The sequence below is a fragment of the Rana temporaria genome, chromosome 3 (assembly GCF_905171775.1).
Source record: "Rana temporaria chromosome 3, aRanTem1.1, whole genome shotgun sequence".
NCBI classification, from domain to species: domain Eukaryota; kingdom Metazoa; phylum Chordata; class Amphibia; order Anura; family Ranidae; genus Rana; species Rana temporaria.
This window is the reverse complement of record NC_053491.1, coordinates 60,240,622-60,266,040: the sequence shown is the minus strand read 5'-3', so window position 1 is coordinate 60,266,040 and position 25,419 is coordinate 60,240,622. Positions and strand designations below refer to the sequence as shown.

Below are 25,419 nucleotides of genomic sequence, written 5' to 3'. Positions count from 1 at the left end.
GGCTGATTTACTTTTCATTTTATCTGGCTATACACTAGTAGATTTTCAAACAAACATTGGTACAAACACTTGTGTCAAACGTCACACAGTACTTTTAAATTGCTTTTAAATTAGATTTTGGAGTGTAGGAACTTCCCCAAACAGAAATTATATTCACTGTTAAATTTAACATTACTGTTGTTGCCAAAATGACCATTGGGTTTGATCTCACTAACAATTGGAAAATTGATTCAATGATTTTAAAAGGAAATAAAAAAAACCCTCAAATAGTGAATGGAAAGCTTTAGGTAAGTGAATGTTAATGTTGAAAAGTGAATGTTAATAATAATAAGGTGAACTTGTTTTTACTTGGAATACCTAAAATTTGCCAAAATTTGCTAGTAAAAATCCTGTTCTTTTTTCATTTCCTTTGCATGTGGTTGAGTGTTCAAAATGCACTCAAATTCATAGTATTTACTAACAAGGAGAAGTACAACTAAAGATCGTTTGGGTGTACTTTTGTGGATCACAGAATTGCAGTTTGTTCTGCATTCCCATGACTCGTTTTCAGCAGACAGCGGGCTGATGCTGCATCCATCTAGCTAAGTATGATTCCAAAAAAAAGTAAATCCTCATACTGGAAATGTTTTTTTTTGGAAGGGGGGGTCATACTTACCTAGGTGGATTCAGCATCTGTCCAATGCTGCATCTATCCCCCTCTGGCTCTAAGCGGGGGACAGATCACCATCCGTCAGATTTTAGCGGATCGGATGTCAGCCGACATGTCACCGCTGACATCCGATGCTCCATAGACCTGTATGGAGGTCCGCCGAAAAAAACTGACAGGCGGACCTGAACGGTCCGACCGTGTAAAAGGGGCCTAAGACTGAGAACCGATCGATCTAACGCCGCTGCTCGCTCAGTTATCAGAGCTCCCTAAGCAGAGAGCTGGTGACTGTCAGTCACTGGCTCTCTGCTCTGCCCCCCAGTGCATATGAAGCGCTGGGCTGTGGAGGGGGCGGGAGCCACTGGCTCAGGCTCTCAGTAGTTCACTGAGAGCCTGAGCCAGGTGCCGGTCCAAGCATGTGGGCAGATCCCGACCATATGCTTGTGATCTTTCCTGAGCTTGGACCGGATCTGTGACGTCAACCAGCAGTTGGCTTAAGCCCACTGTCTGCTGAAAACAGGTCACAGGAGTGCAGAATAAACTGCACTCCTGTGATCCATAGGAGAAGTACGGTCAAACAAGCTTTGGCTATACTTCTCCTTTTACGCTATGAAGTGAACATATTTTTTTGCAAAGTGAACATTTACTAAGTGAACTACTCCTGTAAATCAACACCACCATGTGCAAGATATTTATATTTGGAGACTAAAACCTTCAAACTTCCTGAGCTGAGATAGAGGGACACCTTTTATCTCAAAGTTTGTAGGAAATTCAAATTACTGCTTACTTCTTAAAGCGGTTCTCCACCCTAAAGTGGAGTCCCGCTGATCGGAACCCTCCCCCCCTCCGGTGTCACATTTAAAACCTTTCAGGGGGGAGGGGGGTGCAGATACCTGTCTAAAGACAGGTATTTGCACCCACTTCCGGCCACACGCTACGGGCAAAAGACGGGTTTTTCTGACTTCCCGTCTGTCGCCCGTTGTGTGCTGGGAACACTCGGCTCCCAGCACACAGCGTGTGAGCCAATCGGCGGGCGCAGCGCGACTCGCGCATGCGCCGTAGGGAACCGGGCAGTGAAGCCGCAGCGCTTCACTTCCTGGTTCCCTCAGCGTGGATGGCGGGGGGAGCAGCAGAGAGACGAGCGATCGCTCGTGCTCTGCTGCGATTAGCGCTGGACTCCAGGACAGGTAAATGTCCTAATATTAAAAGTCAGCAGCTGCAGTATTTGTAGCTGCTGGCTTTTAATATTTTTTCCCCATGGCACATCCGCTTTAACCCCAGGAAATATATGTATTGCATACCAGTTTGACACAATTCAATCCAAAGTGTGTATAAGGCCCCGTACACACGGCCGAGAAAATCGACGAGCAAAACACATTGTTTTGCTCGTCGAGTTCCTTGTAAAGCCGCCGAGGATCTCGGCGAGCCAAGTTTCCTCGTTGACTAACAAGGACATAGAGAACATGTTCTCCATTTGGCCCGACGAGATCCTTGTCGGTTTCCTCGGCCGAAAGTGTACACACGGCCGGGTTTCTCGGCAGAATACAGCTCCGATCGAGTTTCTGGCTGAATTCTGCCGAGAAACTCGGTCGTGTGTACGGGGCCTTACTCATACATGATGGATTGCTGCCCTACTACAGTAATAGCCGCCATCTTCTGGGTCCTGCTCAGGATCTATGTGAGCGGCTGCCTAACAGAACACAGAAGGTCGCTCACTAGGCACTGCCACTATTTATAGAGTACCTTGTATTTTTTCAATGTATATATAGTATTCTCTGATTGGAAGAGATGAAGAGGAGGGGCAATGACATCACAGTCTCCACCTTGTTGAATCAGAGCATGCCTTGTACTCATTAAAAAAAAGTACAAGCTGTTCTATGGGTCGTGGCCGTGCCAAGTTAGCAAACCCATGTGGTCAGTGTGCAATTGGGCAGCCATTCACATAAAACCTAAACAGTACATGGAAAATTGTGACTATCACTTTACCAGTGCCAAACACTACAGTGATTTCCAGCTTCCCCAATGACCCCTCAGGTATAACTAATACATACTTACAATTTGTCAAGCTGGTATTTAATACAAATATTTCCTGGGGTTCAGCTTTAACCAGTCATTTGTATTTCCAGATTTTGCGGGCTAAAAGGGCAAAAAGGTGTCCCTCTTTCTCTACTCCGGAAGCTGAAAGGTCCATCAAGTGTCAGAACTGTATACTTACATTGTGCCAAGCTGCACCAATGTACAATAAGTATGCCATACAAATATTTCCTCGAGTTCATCACTAATTATACTGTCTTTGCAAAAATGTTGCTTTTAGATAAAAGGTTTGGTGTAGTATAAATATTTAAACAATACATTTTGTCGAAGTCTATACATTAGGCCAAAAAAAGGGACTATTGAGGAAAGCAGAAGCTGAAAATTATTTGATTCCAAAAGAAGAACTGTCCCTCCAAGTGAGTTATAGTTGGAAACTATGGAATAAATGATGTCATCACTTATATGTCACTTATGAAAAACATAACATACATTTAGAGAATATAATGATTGTTACTTTTTTTTAGAGAATAGTGGCATCACTTATGATTCACCGTATTAAAAAATATTCCTTAAAATTTTTTATAGCGATTGGTGAAACCTATAGGACCATTGAGCCGTTTGCTTAGCTACTGTTTGTTGTTTGTTCTTTTGTAAAAAGACATAGCAGTAATTGTTATTTTACTGATATATAGGATGTTGCAGTCACCCCTGGATCATTTTCCAATGGAGAAGGTGTCATGAATGAGGAAGAGCAAAATCCAGAAGAACAAAAGGGTGGATTTGTAAAGTTTGGATGGATAAAAGGTGTACTGGTAAGTCTGCCATTGAATTTTTTTTTTAAAAAGTCTGCCATTAAAAAAAATACAATTGGCTAGCAACATGAAAATCTATTTAAATGCATGTGGTATACAAGTGTTTCAAATATATTTGGTTCCACTAAACATGAACCGTAAAGAATAAAGTAATGGACTGAACCAGAATTCCAGAATTTTAAGCTCCAATTATTCCTATAAACAGACATTTCATTTTTCCCAGTCTATAATACTAATAAACAAAACATAAGGGGGTTATTTTTTGAAACTGGAGCATGCAAAATCTGGTGCAGCTCTGCATAGAAACCAATCAACTTCCAGGTTTTATTGCAAAAGCCTTATTGAACAAGTGGGAATTTAGACGCTGATTGGATACCATGCACAACTGCATAAGATTCTAAATGCAACAGATTTAGTAAATCTCCCCCAATTTCTAAAGTGGTTTCAGGAACATCTGATCATTAATGCAAACAGTAAAACAACCAGTCATGAGGCTGCGACTTAATTCATGAAGCAGGAATCTTACATTTTTCATTGAGAGGGCCACATTGTATATTTTATAAAAATTCTCTGGCCAAAATAAAAACAGCTTTATGAAAGTGCGAATAAAATTTAAATGAATGAATACGTTTTTTTTTGTTATCAGCATGATATGGTGCAGAACAAATAAAATGAAATAAATAAAGATTATTATTATTATTATTATTATTATTATACACGATTTATATAGTGCCGCTTTACAGTGTAGAGAGGAGACAGCACAATTACAGTACAGTTCAATACAGAAGGTGCATGAGAGCCCTGCTCGTAGAGCTTGCATTCTAAAAGGAGGTGGTGGTGGTACAAAAGTTAATAGATGCGGGGGAATGATTTAATGGGGGTGGCTTGGGACAGTTGTTAGGTGGGTGTGGGGTAGGCTTCCCTGAATAAGTAGGTTTTCAGGGATCTCTAAAGGTGGACAGATTAGGGAGAATGTAACAAAGGAGCTAGAGAGAAGGAGGTCCTGGGAAGAGCGGAGGGGACGATTTGGGCAATATCTGCAGATGAGGTTGGTGATGTTGCTGGGGGCGATGTTGTGAATGGCCTTGTATGTTGTGGTTAGCATTTTGAATTTTATACGGTGGGGTAGGGGAAACCAGTGAAGGGATTAAAGATAAAGATGAAACAAAAATAAAAATAATGATTGTTATCAAAGTCAGGGTCCTCCTACAGTAGAGTCTCCCTTACACCATCAAAGTCCCTCTTTACATCAGGTTCCCCATCAGACTGCTGACTGTGTAGATCAGCTGCAGGCCAGATAAAATCTTTTAGCGAGTCGTAGTTTTTAGATCCCTGACAAAAAAAAACAGACATGGTTAGGAGATTTGGTTGTTGTGTGACTCCTCTGGGGAGGATTTTTGATCTAAGCAAATTTGACTGTGGAATGACTGTTAGTGACTGTTAGTACTAGACATGGTCAATAGACATTTGCAAATTGCTGAATAATGTGAAAAGCAAAAAAAATCCAGTTAGTGCCAATTTGTTGGGACAAGCACTTTAATGGGAGAGGTTAAATGTGAATGGCCAGATTTATTTAAGCTAGTAAGGAAGTTGACAACTTCTCAAACAACTATAAAAATGCCACTGGCAGGGAAGGGATTAACACTAGGGGGCGGGAAAGGGGTTAAGTATGTTCCCTGGGTGTGTTCTAACTCTAGGGGGGGTGGACTCACTAGGGGAAATGACTGATCGCTGTTCATACATTGTATGAACAGACAGTCAGGCATTTCTCCCCTGATAGGACCGGGAGCTGTGTATTTACACACACAGCTCCCGGTTCTTGCTCTGTAACGAGCGATCGCGGGTGCCCGGCGGTGATCGCGACCGCCGGGCACGTGCGCGGGAGTCAGGAGCGAGCAGGGGGCGATGTAGAGCTACGGGCTCTCGCGCAGGGGAGCCGACCTGCCGACGTAGAATTTCGGCGGCTGGTCGGCAACCAGTTAAACTTCAATATCTACTGCAATACCCAGGTGGTAAGGCCAAAACTCACAGTATGAATTAAGAGAAGTATCCTATCTTGTGTAAATAGTTTAGGCTGAACTACATGATGGTATTAAGTAAGCATTGACCAAATAATTAGGGCTGTTTGTGTGCAAAATCTATTTTTTTGTTTTGAATAGAGCAAGGGAGGGTTATAACTCAGATTTAGTTTTTCTCCATCTGTGTTCCATTGTGGAGATTTTCCTTCACTTTCTGTCCCGTAGCCAAAGGAAATTTCTGCAAATTAAAGGAGTTTCTTGTGGACCTCCAGGTCACCAGAATTAGTGCCCCCATTAGAAGATTTTATCTTTCTGGGGACAACCTAGAATTTGTGATTTTATTTTAGTTTCAATGATAATGGTAAACAGGACAAATAGGGTGAATCTCTTTAATAGGGTCACAGACAGCAATACAAACTGATGGGTGTTCTAATCCCTCCTACCTTTAGTTATACTTTAAAAAGTGCCCACTGCATATGGTTTGCAGAGTTCTGTAGTGGCTAAAGTAAATTGCTCCTCAGTGGAATAAAATGTTTTGATTTTCCACACCTAAATCTATTTCCATGCACTTTTTTCATAGGTCAGATGTATGTTAAACATATGGGGTGTGATGCTTTTCATTCGCCTTTCATGGATTGTAGGTCAAGCTGGAATTGGTAAGTATTATTATTTGCCATATTTACATAGCACTGATACATGTTTTTCAGGCCTTTTCAGAGTACTAAACTCTTTCACAAAGGTTGCTGTTTCCCAAAAGAGCTTAGAATAAAATTCTAGGAATCTATACAATCTCCACGAGAGCTACTAATACTATACGATGTAAGGCAAAAGAACACACAGGGGGCGCAAACGCCTAGTGCATTACCCAAGGTTTATTATAAAAACACAAAACCAAATAGCTGATTGAATACTCACAAAGGACAGGAGTAAAATACATAACAACAATCTCTGATCATCAACCAGTGTGGTAACGACTGAGCAAACTATAGTCAATGTCGGCAAGCTGACATGTTTCAGGACATACCCCCTTCCTCAGAGCTCCAGGAGCTCTAAGGAAGGGGATGCGTCCCCAAAACACGTCAGCTTGCCAACATTGCCAATAGTCTGATCACAACAGCCTAATGTTGGACACTATATTTTTTTTACAGGCATACCCCACTTTTAAGTACACAATGGGGTTTATTTACTAAAGCTGGAAAGTGCAAAATCAGACTCACTTCTGCATAGAAACCAATGAGCTTCTAACCCCAGCTTGTTCAATTAAGCTTTGGTAATAAAACCTGGAAGCTCGTTGGTTATGCGTAAGTGAGCCTGATTTTGCACCTTCCAGCTTTAGTAAATAAACCCTATTGTGTACTTAAAAGTGGGGTATGCCTGTATCATGAGGTTGAACCTGTTAACAAGAGGTCCTTGTATAGGTTTATAGAGCACCAAATATAGAGCGGACTTAGGCCGTGTACACACAATCGGTCCATCAGATGAGAATGGTCTGATGGACCGTTTTCATCGGTCCAAACCGATCGTGTGTGGGCCCCATCGGTTAGTTAACCTTCGGTCAAAAAAATAGGAACTTGCTTTAAAATTGAACCGATGGACGCCTAAACAATAGGTCAAAACCGATCGCTAGTATGCAAAAGCATCGGTTAAAAACCCGTGCATGCTCAGAATCAAGTCGACGCATGCTTGGAAGCATTGAACTTCGTTTTTTTCAGCACGTCGTTGTGTTTTACGTCACCGCGTTCTGACACAATCGTTTTTTTAACCAATGGTGTGTAGGCACATCAGACAATCAGTCAGCTTCATCGGTTAACCGATGACAACGGTCCTTCGGACCGTTGTCATCGGATGGACTGATCGTGTGTACGAGGCTTTACACTTATAAAACACCAAATTTTTTATTCAGGTGTGGTTCACCCCAATGCATATATGGGTGTATGGACACCTGTTTGAACAGGATAGCTTATACACCCATTGCATTAATGGCCTCAGAGCAATAATGAATTTTTCAGTCTATGAATAAGAGCATACCCCAATTGACCTCAAGTGTTGAAAAGAAGAATTTAGCCAATACATCCTCCTAATTGCACAACGTGCACAAATGGTAAGATAAGGACATTTTTACCCATAGGCACTATTTAATTGTGCACTCATCATTCACTTAATGAGAAAAACTTATGCCAAAGCTGTAAAACAGAACTGGGTCATTTGAGATGTATAGAAAGATAGTTTCACACAAAAGACAAATATTACTAATTCTGAAAGTTCTCATTTTCTCTGGCCTGCACTTCAGCATATGCTGTGCCTGACAATTAAGTACTCGGTGATTTTATGATGCATAGCAAATGAAACCTTATAGCCACGGGGGTACAGCCGCGTCTCTGTCCTCTCATAAAAAGGGAGCATTTTGAAACCTGCCAATTCTTTGCTTTGGGCTTTCATGCACAATTAGTTTTCTAAGGGCAGTTTGGTAACTTATTTGGGTCATTAAGAAGTGTTACTTTGCTCCCAGGTGTGATTGAGGCCAGAAGGATTTTCCTCTTTAAGGTTATTTATCTATGGCAGAGTGTTGAAAATGTTATTAAAAAGTTTTTATTGAAAAAAAGGTGATTTTGTAATATACATGGCAGATCTACACAGCATGGCTGTATATTTAAAATTAACCTTTTAAGTCATTTTATAGTTAGATGGCACATTGGCAGTTTTCTGATGAATTGGCGTAATTTATTTTTTCAGTTAGTTTGATGTGAATCTGTCACCCAGAGGAACATGTTTTCCTTGCTTCAAAATAAATGTTTTCCAATAGTCATTTAATTTCAAGCTGCTTGAGATTATACAGACGTGTCTGGGGTTTTACTATTTAAAATGTTTTGCTTACAGCCCTTCTAAAGGCAAAGCCATGTTTGAAACCACAAGTGAAGTGAATACACCTAAATTAATATGTTTCAGCTTCCACACCACTTTGTTTTAATAAAATACTTTTTGTTAAAATAATTAAAATAAAACCTTGCACCTCTAAGTGAAATTTAACTCAATATACGATATGTGATTGTAAAGCTGCTAACCCCAAGTGTTAAAAACACTAAGCGCTTTACTCAAATCAATAATGCAATAGTGACTAAAATAAACAAGAAATTATGTTACAAATAAATACAATGCAGTGCATAACAATTCAAAGTGCAAAATGTTGTGAAATCAAACAAAGTGCAAAAAAATGCAGCCCCCCTTAATTTTTTTGTTAATACTTTTTGTTAAACAAGTAGCTATAAAAGAAAAGAGCAGTATTAAAAAAAAAATGCAAGAGCCATAAACGGTACATACCCCTCTGTGGTTAAAAGAGGATGTGTACCATTATATAAAAGAAATATCGAAGCTGCCTTTTGCCGATTGCCTTCTGCAAATGTTATCATGACCCCCTTGCTATAATATTTTTTGGGGTCACTGACTCATAAAATTGCATATGAAGAACAAAAAGAAGACAGAAAAGTGAGAGGTCTTAATTCACATTATAGTCAGAGTCACAGTGGCCACCAGGCACCAGGAAACTATAGTTTTAAGAAGCACAGGTCAGCAATGTTAGCTTCTACATTTCTTTTGTTTACCCTAACCTGCCAAATAAACTTATGTATTCCAAGTACTTCAATAATTTACATCATGGAATATTTTCATGTATAACTATGGCTTACCATAGTGCTCAGGGCCATTTGAAGGAATTTGGGGGCCCCAAGCAAAATTCCCCCCCCCCCCGCATGCAAAGCCTACGTTAACACTACACAATTTTTTTTTCTATTCTTACCTCCCGTTCTTCCCTGTAGGCTGCCGCTGTAGCGTGGCCAAGCTCCTCTTCCCCCTGCCTCTTCCCCAGACCCCTATCATATAGTGCCGGGTACCGCGCGTGGTACAGGAGATTCAGTTTCCTGTCTTCCCGGCCGGACTGAAAGGAAGTGAGCACTCAGTGTGCACTTCCTGTCAGTCTGGCCGGAAACAGGAAACTGAATCTCCTTGTACCACGCGCGGTACCAGGTACGACTGACAGGACTCCAGGTGGAAGGAAGAGGAGCTCGGCCACGCTACAGCCTGGGAAGGGGAAGTTGGGGGCCCCAGGCCAGCTCGGGGCCCCAAGCAATTGTTTGTTTTGCCTGTCCTGTAGCAACAATATTTTCCTAAAACGCTTCCTTTACCTTAGTGCAGTCCTCCTTCACTTACCCCATCCTTCCATTTTGCTTTTAAATGTCCTTATTTCTTCTGAGAAATCCTCACTTCCTGTTCTTCTGTCTGTAACACCACACAGTAATGTGAGTCTTTCTCCCTGGTGTGGAGTATCATGCTCGAACCCTCCCTTGAGCGGGGAGGGGGAGAGCAGGAGAGTCAGGAGGCCCTCTAACACACAGCTCCTTTCTCTATCTGCAATGTAGAGAGCGTCCTGACTCTCCTGCTCACCCCCTCCCCCCTCTTCTGTCTGGAGTTACGGACAGAAGAACAGGAAGTGAGGATTTCAAAGAAGAAATAAGGGCATTTTAAAAGCAAAATCGAAGGATGAGGTAAGTGAAGGAGGACTGCACTAAGGTAAAGGAAGCTATTTAGGAAAACATTTTTTTACCTTTACAACCCCTTTAATTAGAAGTAAGGTCAAAGCTATTTTGGCCATACTTCTCTTCTCAGTTAGAGGACTACACATACTTCTGCTCTTCTGTGAATCAGCTGACATCACAGAGCTGCTCTAGGCACTGGAAGGGTCTCTTCTGTCCCATAAATAAGAAGAGACACTCATTGTCAGCTCTGTCACATGACCAGGCTAACCAATGAGAGCTAGCCATTGGTAACATTATGCTGCTAAACATCCTCCAGGACTGTGTACAAATTTAAAAGTGTACAAATTGGTATACCGGCAAACATGACATCTAGCCATTGCTGGTATTATGTAGTTGCACAGCCTTAAAGTGATTGTAAAGTCACATCTATTATATTATTTTATTATCTGTGTTTTAGGAACGTATTAAATACAGTGTGTGTGTTTTTTTTTAAATGATAATGCTAAATACCAATCTTTGCCCAGCTCTACTGTGGGGTCACATGTCCTCCCTCTGTTCTCCTTTTTGATCTAAGGAGTACAGTGGGAGGCGCTGAGATTCCCTTCTGATGTATGCAAGCTAGCAGAGGGAGGACATGTGACCACACAACAGAGCTAGGCAAATAAGGTATTTATCATTATTATTTAAAAAAAACACACACTGTATTTAATATGTTCATAAACAGAGAGGATCAAAGTATATAATAGATGCTACTTTACAACCAAGGGGTGGAGCAGTTGCAGCAGAATACTCAATCGAGGCAGCAAGGAAGGGACGGGTAAGAGATCAGCTTCACACAGACTACAGAATACGGAAATTACAGTGGGGGAGATGCAGAGGAGAGAGCAGGATGATGGAGGCACATAATCTGACCACGCTATTATATATTAGCTTCCATGATAAACGTGGTCAGATTAGGGGAGGGGGGGGACACAGCAACAAGCAGAATTTACCAGGTATTGTACAACATGGAAAGGGACAAGTGACACTACAAAAGCACTCCGTTCTATATCGTGCTTTAAAGGGACATATATCTTGTGCCTTAGGGTTACAGCCACTTTAAGCGCCATGTACAGAGTTTAAAAGTGTACCGATCAGTGTGCTGGCAGATGGAAAGTTGTTTGCGCAGCAGAAAGCGCAGAGGAAATCGGAAGAGCAGGAATGGTGTTATGAAATCATCTTACTTTTTTATGTAAATCTGCAGTTACCCTTTAATTAAAAGTGCATCTTGGATTAGTTTCTCTTAGCCCCCTGCAAAGTTTCACAAGTACCTGTTGTTCCTGCCAGTGAAGTCCATGTTGGATGTACCTGCTTGTACTACAGTGAGCCAAAACATTTTGCAGAGAGTGTGGCTGTTAGCAATGTTGTAAATTAGCACCTAGTCCTGCCCACACCGTTTTCTTGTCTGGCAGCACTGCCTCTATTACTGAAGTCCTCCAATTGTGAGCTGCAGTGTCTGGGAGGGTGAGCATGTGAGACACAAATGAAGGTAGTTTTTTTCTTTATGAGGCTTATGCATCTCGTAGTAGCTGGATTTTGAGCTTGTTTAGAATGCATAGGTGTATGCAGGGGGAGTGCCAGGGGTGCCTGGGCACACCCTAATCACTCTGTGCACTGCTGATTCCCCCTACTGCCCAGGCTTCCCCCCGTGTTGCACCACTGCAGTGCTTCTGGCTCCCCTCCTCTACCCCGGCTGCTGTGGGGGATGTTTCAGGATGGAGAGTGGGGGAAAGGGCTAATCAATATGTAATTCATGGACACTTTCCTTTTCTAAATGAACACAATGAACACACTCACTCACTGTGTTCCATCATAATTATAGTATAGCAAACTGTGTTTACTATGCTTCGCTTTGTGAATGAACAGGAAGTCACTCAGCACAAAGCACTTCATTCACTGTCCAGTGCAGCTGAGGCTACAGAGAAAGGCAATAGGCTGCACACACCTATGTTAGAATGTCATACAGGAGTCTTTAATTGTATTTTAAAGCTACAACTGCAATGCAATAGCCTATTTTCTTCTCTGCCTCGTGGGCAGAAAAACGCAAGTGGCTTTTTTTCCAGCTTTGCAATATCCTGCTTACCTGCTCACTGTAGCTATTAATATTCAGATGATATTGTATTAAAGGGATGTTGATGTCTCAGGTTTTCTAATAGAGAATTTCTAGAAGTTTATTAGAGTTGCATGTTCTGTAGAAGAGAAAATGGGGAACATGTTGCAATAGTTAACAGACTGTATTCTTCTCTCTTCACTGAGGTCTTGGTGTCATTATCATCGGGTTAGCAGTGACAGTAACTTCTATAACTGGCCTGTCCACCTCTGCAATTGCCACAAATGGATGTGTCAGAGGAGGTAATAAAATATGAGCCATGAATGTTCTAAAGGTCGAAGCCAGTTCAGAATCTCATTATTTTAAGGTAATCACACACTTGGCTCGCTGGAGGCTTTTTCTTTTAGCATCGGCTGGAGCACAGATCAAAAAAAAAAAAAAAGTCAAGAGAAAGAATTTATTTCGGGAGATTATATACGGATACTGCAGTTCATCTCAGTCAGTATTTAAGTCTTTCTCCTAAGCACCCAGTTTCAGGATTTACTCAGGAAGGATGGCTCCACACGTCCACAGGTTTATCATAAGTAACTTGCTCTATAATGGTTTCAGGAGTTCAGTACGTTTTCTCAGTACAGTGAGTCCCTGAATTCTAGCCTGCGATCATCCAGATATGAATTGTACCTCTAAGATGAGATGCCTATATAAAATATTTGATGTTTTCACCACTAACAGGTCTTGGAGTTATCATAATTCTTCTTGCCACCACAGTAACTTCAATTACTGGGTTGTCAACGTCTGCAATAGCAACCAACGGTTTTGTCCGTGGAGGTAAAAAGTTAAGGCAACATAAAATATAGGATCTCTACATGGCTAAGTATTGAGATTCTATCTCTTCTGAGTTCAGGTCTGGAAAGTCATTGTGGGTCCTCCTAATGTGGAGAAAGTTTGTCAAGGTAATGTCAAGGTAGAGAAAAAGGTGTCTTAGCTTTAGATCTTGGGAAGGTTCATACAGAGGAAGCCTTGATGGCTGATTCCACCTTTTGCTGGATGTTAGACCCATATTTAGGTGGTGCAGATGGTAACCCTATATCCCCAAACTGCCTCCCCCCCTTGACAGCATAGGGGGTTCTTCTCCCCTGCAACAGCTGTCACTTTTGAAAAAGGTGCATCTGTAAGGGGCTTCACCCATACAGCTGCATTATTCATTTACAGGGCTGTGTAAATTAACTATAAGTCCCGTCTGCCCCTACCATAGATGGGTTTGTCATTGTCAATGGAATACAACTGTGGTTATTATTACACTTGTAGTCCATTGATACTTTCTCCTGCTCTCCTACTTGAAGCCCATACCTCATTACAGGAGCCTGGCATTACACCCACAATTCACTGATCAGGGGTGCAATGGCTTGCAGCCTACCATGCAAAAAAAATAGTCAGTGTACATTTTTCGCCTGCAAAAATATGTGCATTTTTTAAAGGCGTACTTAACCTTTAAGAACATTACAGAAAGCTTTTGTGAAAGCTTTTGTGACTGGAATTCTCTGTTCTCACACAGCTCCATTCCAATTCCAATTAAAACTTGGCAGTAATAAACAATATGAACCCCTGCTATGATTGTATAAGATTGGAATTACCCCAGGAGAACAGAAATAAACAAAAAATTATAGTATTAGATATCATCTTTGAAGAATAGGGAAATCGTTGTGGATACAACTGTTTTTTTAAGGACATTTCAGGTGGTATCTTCTGAAGAACGGACAGCACAACCGGCTGGAATCAAGAACTGGACAATACATGAATATGTGTTAAGGAATTCAAATAATTACTGTACATTTTTAATTCAAATAAATAAGACATAAACAATGTTCTCTGAGACTGTTGGGACTTCCAGGCAACTAATATATTCTATCATCAATATACCAATGAGGCAAGTAAATTGGTTTCAGCATTGGGCAAAAGGAACTGTTTTTTAACAATTGTCTTTTTAATACATAGAAAGAAACAATTATGTCTTATTTATTTGTAAAACAAACAGTCCTTTTTAATCCTTATGATTTTTTTTTATCAGTAATTTATGCATTAAAGTCTTCTAAGCCTGATATTTCACACAGAGACAATAGGGCAGATTTATTATTGCTGGTAGGACACTAAAAACATATAAAAACAAGTATCATTTTTTTTCCATTATTTTGATAGACTCTAGTATTGTTACTTTGGCAATGTAGTAATGCTTACTAAAACGCAACTTATTGTAAACAAGCTAAACAAGTCTACCCTAATGTGTCTGTGTATAAATGAGATTCCAACAAGGTAAGTGTGTTTACATCAAGTACATTACAGGAAAGTCATGGATTATGTGTTTCTCCATCCTTGGGAACAGAAGTCCTTGCTGGCTGCTTGTGTATGGTACAGGTAAATTTCAAGTATCTTTGCTATTTTCAGGTCTCGGAGTGGTCGTCATATCTCTCAGTGTGGTGGTAACCACATTAACTGGTCTTTCTATGTCTGCCATATGCACCAATGGCATAGTCAGAGGAGGTAAGTCCTATGATAGAAGAAAAAGTTATCTCAATGTTATATGATCCTTTTTTTAGCTAAGTACCTCTTACTCATTATATTTTTGAAGCGAAATTTCCTATATATTTTTATCTCCTGTACCCATTATTTATATCAGAACAAATTCAATCTTCTTTTACTTACAACTAAAGTCATCACATAAAACATGTAAGGTGTTAAGTTTATTTATTGAACACCTTTATTAGATATGTGCAGAAAAAAAATTGTTTAATTTTGGATAGATTCGTTATGTTAATAATTTAGTTTCGTTATGGAATTTGTTTTGTTTGGTTTCGGAATTTGTTTAGTTTAATTTTGCTTTCATACAATTTTGCTTCTTTTAAGTTAAAATTAGTTTCATTTATACATTTTTGAACAAATTTCTACATCACCCGGTGGCATTGCCCCTTCTGACATCACGTGATGTCAGAGGGGGGCGGCGCCACCAGGTGACATACCCAGTTGGCCCTACCTCTTGACTATATAAGAACTGTCAAAGCACAGAGCAGGCAGACGGCAGGAGGCCTCCCAGGAGGCAGAATGTTTTTTGCATTTTTTCCTGTTTCTTGGGTCCGGTGGGTGTCGTGATTGATGATGGATCTACATTGAGGCACACTATTTTTACCTTTTTTTTATACAGGACTTTGTTTCTTGTGGTTTTCACTTATTTTTTTGGTGAATGGGTAGGGGTACGGTGTACCCGATGCCCATTCACATAAGGGGGGCAGGATTTGGGGAGCCCCCTTGTAAAAACTGGCTTCCAAATTCTGATAACCCACAGACCCTGACAACCACAGCCCAGGGTTGTCGAGAAGAGGCCCTTGTCCCCATCAACATGGGGACAAGGTTCTTTGGGTGGGTAGTCCCCTATTACTAACTGGATACTGAGGCTGAAGGATGTAAACACCATGCATTGTTGGTACCTGCCAGGCAGTGGAAAACAGATCACCTTAATCTCATGGTACCTATTTATATTTACAGTTTTACAACTAGAGTATGAATATTGCAGGGTTAAAGTCATACAGAAATTACAGTTATTTTTGAAGTTTCATATACATTTATATGAAAATAATTTCTTTGTGGGGCTTGGTGTAGGTCTGGTTCTCAACATCATAATATTGCCCCTTTCCAGTACTCTCCTAAACACATCCATGTTTGAATGGTGGGGGTGGAAGGACAGACAAGGTAGGATCAGGTCCATTGGTTGCACCCATACTTACTCTCACAATGCTTATTTAGATGTTTAAAGGCATGGTTCACCTTTATCAAAAAGCTGCCTATACAGATAAGGGAGGTCTGTAGTTAAAAACGAGCTGTGCAGCTTTGACAAATGTTGAATAAGACCCTTACTGTATATGTAGGCCATTTATGTACCTAATAAAGCCTGACTTTAAAAACTCCTAGGGAATTGCTAAGGACGTTGCTAAGAGACCCCTAGCTGATACTGTTCACCATCACAGGAGTGAGCTCTTTCTCTGATTCAATCAATCACCACATGTGCTTTCTCTACCCTGATACAGTAGCTTTGAGCTCAGCGTTTGAGAGCTCACTTATGTGATGGTGAAGGTGAACAGTAACAGCTAGGGTTAGTTGTCTCTTAGTAATGTCCTCTGAGTTTTCCAGTCAGGCTTCATAAGATACATAAATGGCCTTCATCTCTTGTAAGGGCATTATTCAACTTTACTCAAAGCTGCACAGTTTGTGTTTTTATCTACAGACACACCTTATCTGCATAGGCAGTTTTTCGGTAAGGTGGAACTAACCCTTTAAGATGCAACCATTACTGTAATTTTAATGGTAGAATTTCCTTTGACTGACAGTAGTTTAGTCCACATGTTGGAAGAGAAGCAATTTTTTTTTAATATAACCGCAGTATGATATCTAACCTGGCAGAGCTGGTGGCAGAAGGTAAGTAAATTAAGAAGGTAAGTAAGAATGAGTCAGTGGAACAAGACAGTTTCACAAATCCAGGAGAGTTCTATCATAAAATGTCTCTTTACATATTTATATATATATATATATATATATATATATATATATATATATATATATATATATATATAAAATTACTGCTATACTGTGTATATATATATATATATATATATATATATATATATATATATATATATATATATATATATATATATATATATATATATATATATTAATAAGTTCTACATTAGAAACCATCTGAGATAAGGTAAGCCTACTTCCAACTCTTTTTTAGATATTCAGACTTACATTTTTGAGATTTAGAATTAATTTTCTTTAATTTCTCACATCTCAGTGCTACTGCATGTCTTAGAATATTCTTTGAATTATTCATGTCTAATAACTACTGACTAATTTTGCCAATTTCAAATTTCTGCATTGTGAAAATGACTAAATCAAAATGGTTTTAAGTTATAAAAGTGAATAATGGGGCGCAGCAAAAGGGAATAGGTTCCTCAAGTTCCCAAGTTCAATAAACAGACCTGTTCTTTCTCCCTTCACAGAGCTGTCACCAATAACCTCTTCAATGAGTTAATTCTTAACAGAATCAATAAAAGAAAAATAGAACAAACTGGCTACAAGAAACACCTTTAATGCCTAACTTGTTCTGTGCTGCTCCTGTTTCAACACAGATAAGTAATTTCATGGCATGCTCCCTCGGATGTCCTTGGTCTTTTATGTGCACACCATTCGTAAGAGAAAGGGTGTACTTTAAGATTCCCATATCCAAGCCACCCTCCCATGTATTGAGCAGAAATGCCAGTTCAGGATAGAAAATTACATTTGTAGAATGGCTTCATATGTTTGTGTTTGTGGTCTGATCACCGCTTTATATATTCCCAACACTAACTAGAAGATGAATATATAATTCATACAGATCTGGCCATGCACATAAATAGTTAACTTTACAATTATTGCAAATATAGAAAAACCTTTTTCTGTTTCATAATGAGTAGCAAACTTTCCATTTCTGCCCTCATTTTCTGCTTTATGCGTATAGGGCACGGATGTCATATTATTGGCTCTTTTCTTGTCTATGCCCCAGGTTAAATAATATACACTGTAACCCATCCATCTGCGATCTGCTTAGGGAACTTGGCAGTTCTGGAAGACTATCCCCTAACGCTACCCCTAACCACTGCAATGTTTTTAGCTTTTAGTCTTTGTTATATTCTTTAGGTGGGGCGTATTATCTTATATCAAGAAGTCTAGGGCCAGAGTTTGGTGGATCCATAGGACTTATTTTTGCCTTTGCCAACGCTGTGGCTGTAGCCATGTATGTGGTCGGATTTTCAGAAACTGTTGTGGAGCTTTTAAAAGTGAGTATTAATACCCTAGAGTGTATAGTTTTATGACAGTTTTTTTCTCAAACATTTTCTTCTAAGTCACTCCGTGTAGATGTTCCTTGTCTTGTGTCCCATTTTACAATGACGTTCAAAGGAGCTGATGGATGCTGATTTCATTGAAATCTTCTGTTTCCCGATCCTGCCCTACCTCTGCAGTGATAATCTTCCAGCACTGTGGTGGTCAGTGAAGCTGAGGGACCTGCCCTATGCACTCTTCAAGAGTGCCGACTATGCCTGCCTTTTCTGCCCCTCTCCTCTATTCATAGAAGCTGCACTATAGCTTCAAACAATGAAAAACATGAATGAAAGGAGCCGACCTTTCATTCATCCGCCTCTCCTCCATTTATAAAGTAATTTTCATTCATAGAAGCTATAGTACAGCTTCAATGAATGGAGAAGGGGGGGGGGCTCAAAAGATAGGCATAGTTGGAACTGTTAATGAGCGCATGTCACAGGTCCAGCACTGTCATTAACCCCTGTAGTACTTGAAGATTACAGAGGTGGGATATGGAAGCATAGCAAATTACTTCGGATTTTCTCTATTACATCTGGCACCAGCACACATTTTCCGTAAGCTTAGGATTTAAAGATTTGGTTTAAAGTGATATGTGTTTCTTTGATACATTTGTATTGCTACACCCATAGAAGCTGCTGTAATTTAACTGGTTCCCAAGGTTCTTTACCAAGATTAGTGCAGAGGCAGCCAGGCACACAGCAATAGTTCACTCACTCTGGCTCAGTGGTTACTCTAGGGGATGTCTTTTTAGGATTTTTATTGCTGAAGAACTTGGTTGGGGTGAAGGGTGATATAGGATACTCCAAATTGACTGAATATTTGCAGGAGACACTCCACTTTAATAAGCCTCTCTGAACAGTCTCTATGCAGGGACAAGTATAGATGGCAGAATTGAGCCCTTTTAAAAACTATTTCTGTCATAGCTGCCCCTGGTCCTTCCACCCAAAGGAAACAGCACATGGTCACCAGCACCCCAAACTCAGGTCATTACTCACAATGTCACAGGATCACAGATGCCTCCTTCCAGTATCCACTGGACACTCTTCAGTGAGGGTGAGGTTAATGCTCACAATGCCCTGGGACAACCAAGCCCTTTCCAATTTCCCTCGGGCTGTCAGGAAAGGTTTCACCCATTGGTGTCACTGTTGGTCCTGTGGATTGCAGTACTGGTGTCCACCAGCAGATGTCTCCTAACAGTTGGGAGCTGTCATGAAAGGTTTCACCTGCTGGTGGCACTGTTAGATCTTTGGGCCGCAGTACCAATGTCCACCAGTGGGTGTCTCCTGGCAGTATGGAGCAGACATCACCTCCTGTGATCAGGCTTTACCTGAGGCTAATTACAGGTGTGTGCATAAATACCAGACAAGCATTCACATACTGGCCCTGGTATCTTCCTTGCGCCCTGATCCGTACCTGCTAACCTGTGAACCTGAACCTGTTACCCTCTGTACCTGTGCATCTGATTCTGATTCTGATCCTGTCCCTCCTGTTACCTTGCATCCCTGCCCTGCAGCCTGATCCCGTCCACCTTCTCCCTGTCCTGTCCTGTTCCTTGCCCCCATCTGCTGATATCCTGTGAATGACCCAGGCCTGGCTACGTTTATGATTCTGGTACTCCCTATCTGTTGTATATAGTTATTAGTTATTTGTGGGTCACTGTCTGGTTTGTTCACTGTTTGTATTGGAGTTGTTGGTGTATTTATATCACCTATCTATAATAAACTTAATTATTCACTTTACATACATTTGTTTCCTCTGTTGCAGTCTGACTCCACACGGTTCTGGTCACATCTGTTCATGACATGGTCACTCTTCAGTGAGTTCTTCAGGCCATGTCCTTATGTGAAATCCTTTGATTAGTTTCAGAAAATGATCTTTAGAAGTAGCACCCCCCCTCCCAATCTTTGCCACAGCTGGGAATTTAATGAAAATGCTGAAACTCCAGCAGTATACCCCGAGGGACAGAGTCCCTAGGCTGGGAACTCCTCCAGTAGAATAAGAACCCCCACTGCTGTAGGCCTCAGTCTATGAATGTGCTTTCCAACCACCTACTGGGCCCCCTTCCCAAGGATTGGCTGAGCACAATTAATATTCAGGCTGCTCATTTGCCTTGCCCAGCCTTCTATATTACAGAAACCTCAAAAGAAGCAGGGGAGAGCAATCAAATTTGCAGCCTGTGAGATCCAGAACAGCCAAAAGCACTCAACAGCTGCTCCACTGAATGCAGAGGAGCCAAAAAGAAGTACATTTGCCTATCATCCTAGCAACCTAACTAGGAGGGTGCTACACATTAACATTATGTTTGCCTTCTGTTCATTTATTTATTGGACTGAGGACAGCTAAAGCCCTTTATTTATTCCTGTACTAATCAGTTAAAAATGTTGCTGAAAAGATTGTATCTGTATATTAAATAAAATACTCTTTATAGAAGTAGTGGTAATATACGGTATATATTTTTGGAGAGAATATCAGCGCTGTTAGCACTTGTTGTAGATTCATGACAGACTAGGGTTAAACATTGTATTTTACTCATTTTACTTATACTTTCGCCAGGGATATTTCAAACAGATCTCTTAAACTGAAACTCCTTTAAAACAAGAGATCTCTGACCTTCAAGAACAGAGATTAATATGTGTGCTTCCTTATAATGAAGCTCCATCATGTCCCCGTCATATGATGGACCATTTGTCATGGCAGACCTGGGGAAATATTTTTTTGACACCTTATTAAAAAATAACTACACTTCTAAAACACAGTTACCTTTTCACATTTGCATTGGTATACATTTTGAATTTTATATATATAGTCGTCAGTGATATTAAAAATGATTTACTGTGTCTGAACGCATGCTGACTCCCTGTCAATGTGCTTCTCTCTCACATGACTGAATTGCACACGTGCTGCTGTACAATTTATTTTTCTTTTATTTCTCTTTAGGACAATAATGCAATTATGATAGATGAGGTAAATGACATCAGAATTGTGGGCGCAATAACAGTTGTCCTATTGCTTGGCATCTCTGTAGCTGGCATGGAGTGGGAAGCAAAGGTAAGTTATTGTACTGTAAGACTGTTTACTGATACTCCATCAGTTTTTCTAAAGATACATTCCACCAAATGGCTCCAAATCACATTTTCCAGGTATATGTGACTCCATGATTGCATTATTTTTTCTTCTATTGACCCCAACTACGTTGCATCATTTTTATTCTGCCTTCATAAATGGCATCATATAAAAAATAAAGTAAAACATGAATTATTACTGGAGCAACTATAACTCTATATACTGTATATGGTGGTTTTACTCCATTGTAATGGGTGCATAGTGCCAATTCAGAATGCAATCAGTGTTGCCAACCTATCAGATTGAAATTTACTGACACGACATCCAAAATTGACTGGCACAGCCAAATTTTTACTGCCATTTCCAAAAGTTACTAAATTACAGTTTTAAGTACAAATTTCAGTATATAAGCTACAAATAAGTACAATATGCAATTAGACATGTGATTTAAGGCAGATATTAAGTAAAAAAACATATTTCTTATTATTTTTTCGATATAGTAAGTAGGTAGCTCAGGGACAGGAATTTGAACGGAAGCACACAAACATGAAATTTACTCTCACAGTGACACTGAAAACAGTGTGCAGCAGCAAAGATCCCCAACACAACACGTCCCCTCCGGAGTCACAGTGACAGTCTCTTGCCACACCAGGTGGTCCCCCCACTCCAAACAGCATTGACAGTCCTGTTCCTGACTTGCCTTGCTCCCACCCCCACACGAGGCTCTGGTCACTCCACTTGGCTCCCTTGCACCATGACATCACACGACCCTCCCAGGCACCACCTCCACCAGTCCCGTCCCCTCCCGGCACTGACTGAACACACTGTAGAAGGCACTTGAATGGTCTTGGCCGCCACCGGACAAGAACTGCGCATGCGCAGTTCTGAGTCGAGTGTCACAGCCATATATTTTACTGGCAACCTTTTCCTCTTACTGGCATTTACTGGCAGAAGAAAAGTGGCCATTTTTTACTGACTGCCAGTAAAAATACTGACGGTTGGCAACATTGAATACAATAGATCTTCAAACACTAAAATATTATCATAGCAAAGGCATGAAAATCAACTAGGAAGTCTATTTACAACAGATGGACAAATCAATCCCCTTTCGCACCCATTCGCTGGCCACAGGAAAATATTGCATAGAGCAATGACAGCAATGGCAGCAAATAGAAAATGTAAGGATTAAGTGAATTCACAGTATATTCTCAGTAAACTTATAGCAAATCTGCAGGGGGTGTGGATGGAGATGAAAGAACAGTGCAGCTCTTCATAGGAAATCACAGCAAGTTCTTAGATTCACCTAGTTCAAAGTGGAAATATTAACCGGGCAAATCCAGACATTTCCTGCCCTAAAAGATTAAACATTTTTTTTTTGATAGAAGAATTATATGTAAAAAGAAGAAATTAAGATGTTAGCAAAATGTAAGGCTGAGTGAATGTGTTGAACAATAATGTTGGTGATTGTCATGTGGATGAGCCATTGGTACCTTTTGAGCAGATGGTCATGATGACATCAGTTATACAGTCTTGTGTGGATTAGCAGACCTCTTAGGCCTTGTACACTCGATCAGTCTAAACGGATGAAAACGGACTGAAGGACCGTTTCATCGGTTAACCGATGAAGCTGACTGATGGTCTGATGTGCCTACACACCATCAGTTAAAAAAACGATCGAGTCCAACGCGGTGACGTAAAACACAACAACGTGCTGAGAAAAATTAAGTTCAATGCTTCCAAGCATGCGTCGACTTGATTCTGAGCATGCGCAGGTTTTTAACCGATGCTTTTGCATACTAACCGTCGGTTTTGACCTATCGGTTAGGCGTCCATCAGTTCAATTTTAAAGCAAGTTCTATTTTTTTGGACCGAAGGATAACTGACCGATGGGGCCCACACATGGTCGGTTTGGACCGATGAAACGGTCCTTCAGTCTGTTTTCATCGGTTTAGACTGATCGTGTGTACAAGGCATTAGACACATATTTTTTAAGAAAGCACAAGTTGGGCACTTCATGGGGCAGTTGCATATAAGGAAACCACAATAAAGCAGAAAGAGTTAAAATTTCTGGTCTTTTTTGGGTACCTTTGGGTAGAAACATCAAGAGATTGGAAGTGGGAGGGACTTCTGAGATTGCCAAGACTCTCTGCAGCTCATGTGACATTCAGCCATTTTTTAACTGTAATTCTGGTTTTAATGTTTGTCTAATGATTAAATATTATAATTGAGGGCTATCCTTATTCAAGTGTGCCTAGGGCAGTGGTCTCTACCTTGGTGAAACCAGGACCCAGTAAATTCTTCCACAACCTTTCAAGCCCCAATATGGCCATTGTCAAGAGATAGCCCACTATTGACATGCATGTTGCCAAACCCCATTCTAAACCCTCCTCTATAAAAAAAAAAATGTTTGCACTTTAGATACACTTTAAATCCATAACCTATTGTCATAGGAAGCCAAATGGCTGATTCTTTAAAACTGTAGAGAAGAAAAGTTGTTATTGTTGCCATTTTAATGTATTACATAGTCCATGGAGCATATATTTTTGCACGGTGTCAATTTCCTGAACACCTGACAGGAATGTAAACCAGTCAGAAAGAATCAAACTTGCAACAAACAATTTCAAGTTAGGAATCAATAAAAGAAGAATGATTGCTAAGGCAGCACTAAGCCTGCCAGACAACAAAAAAAAATGTTTAAATATTTCAGGATGTGAAAAGCATGTACCTCCAGCAACAGGTAATAAATAATAGCACAGGTGGAGAATAGGAAAGTAAGTGCCACTGGCATAGCTATAGGGGTCGCAGGGGTCAAAGTTGCAACCCAGCCCCATGCTCCGTGCGGCCTCCTGTTTTACACCTGGACAGGAGCAGCAGCATATGCAGGAACCAATCCCCTCCATTTTTCCTCCTGCAACCGCTGAAAGCCTGTTTCTCCTGCTCTCCCTCCCACCTGCATTCAGTGGTTGCAGGATATATATATATATATATATATATATATATATATATATATATATATATATATATATATATATATATATATAGTTATAGTTTTGTATATATATATATATATATATATATATATATATATATACATAACTATAATGAAAAAGAAATACTGACACTATCCACTGTCCACTGCTCTACTGACTGGCTTTATCCACTGCCCTACTGGTACCATCCACTGCCCTACAGACACCACCCCCTGTTCTACTGGCACCATTCACTGCTCTACTGACTGACACTGTCCACTTTTAGGCTTCACACCTATGCACTTTTAGTGCTTTTTGCATTTTGCACTACAGAATGTGTTCCATAGAAAACCATGTTAAATGGACTCGAGTGGAAATCTTCAAAAAGCACTAAAAATGGATAGGTGTGAATCAGGCCTAAAGGTGGGCTAAGTTTATATTTTTACAGTAACATTTGCTTTTTTATATTTTTCTAAGTTCTCCTTACTTTTTAGAGTGGTATGTCAAAATGTGGACAGTTTCTCCAAAATCTTTTGAATTACACTGTTAATATGTAAATAAAGATCTTAAATAACCCTTTATCCACTTGGAGTATCTTTGAACGTGTTGAAAGTAGCAGGTGGTAGTGGGGGGGGGGCTAAAAAACATATATAATATTTGGGGGTTCTGAGTAATTTTCTAGCAATAAAATTATCATTTTTACATGTAGGAGCAAAGTGCCAGAATTGGCCCTGATGGGAAGTAGATATGTAGATATACTCATAGCTATGAATAAGCACCCCGATCTTGGTGTAAAACATGTATGCTGATACCTGTAGTTCACCTTTGTATCCAGCACTTGAATAATACTGTAGAAATTGCACAGGAGTGCGGCCATCCAGCCTTCTTTTCTTCTAAGTATCTGTTTGCATACAGGGCTTGCACCCTCCATGTGGGATAGAGACTTTTTGGAGCAACAGGGTAAGAGAAACTGCCTTAGAGCGATGTACATGTACAATGATGGGGCTTGTAGTTTCGCAGCTGGAGGGTCGCCAGTTTGAGACCCCTGCTCTACAGCCTACTCCGAAGGGTCCAATTCTTCTCAGACTAGAGATTTGTATAGTGTAAATAGGAGGTTGCCTGTTTCCATCAGTCCCCTGCCTGATACTTCTCCCATACTATATTTTTATAGGGACACCACACTTCACCTACTTGCCATAGCCAAAGAAGGGAAGTTACTGAAAGGGGTACTGAAATGGATACTAACCCCTGCTGAAAAGGTCCCTGATATTGACAAGGCTCACAATAATTTTTGCAGAAGATATAAAGTGTTAGGATACTGAGAATTCCTGGTCAATAAGTTATTAATG

At 40.4% G+C, this 25,419-nt stretch overlaps 1 protein-coding gene across 3 annotated transcripts in view; it reads left to right on the top strand.

Moving 5' to 3' along the window:
• SLC12A1 (solute carrier family 12 member 1) overlaps positions 1-25,419 on the top strand; it is a 221,636-nt gene that overhangs the window by 42,159 nt on the left and 154,058 nt on the right. Inside the window, exons 3-7 of one of the 3 annotated variants that reach the window (XM_040342655.1) lie at positions 3,373-3,492; positions 6,091-6,166; positions 14,571-14,666; positions 17,856-17,995; positions 20,976-21,086. In XM_040342655.1, the coding sequence (XP_040198589.1) occupies positions 3,373-3,492; positions 6,091-6,166; positions 14,571-14,666; positions 17,856-17,995; positions 20,976-21,086 (543 nt within the window). Of the gene's footprint in view, positions 1-3,372; positions 3,493-6,090; positions 6,167-12,334; positions 12,431-12,860; positions 12,957-14,570; positions 14,667-17,855; positions 17,996-20,975; positions 21,087-25,419 lie in introns of all 3 variants that reach the window. The other 2 variants (XM_040342654.1, XM_040342656.1) reach the window with 2 other exon arrangements.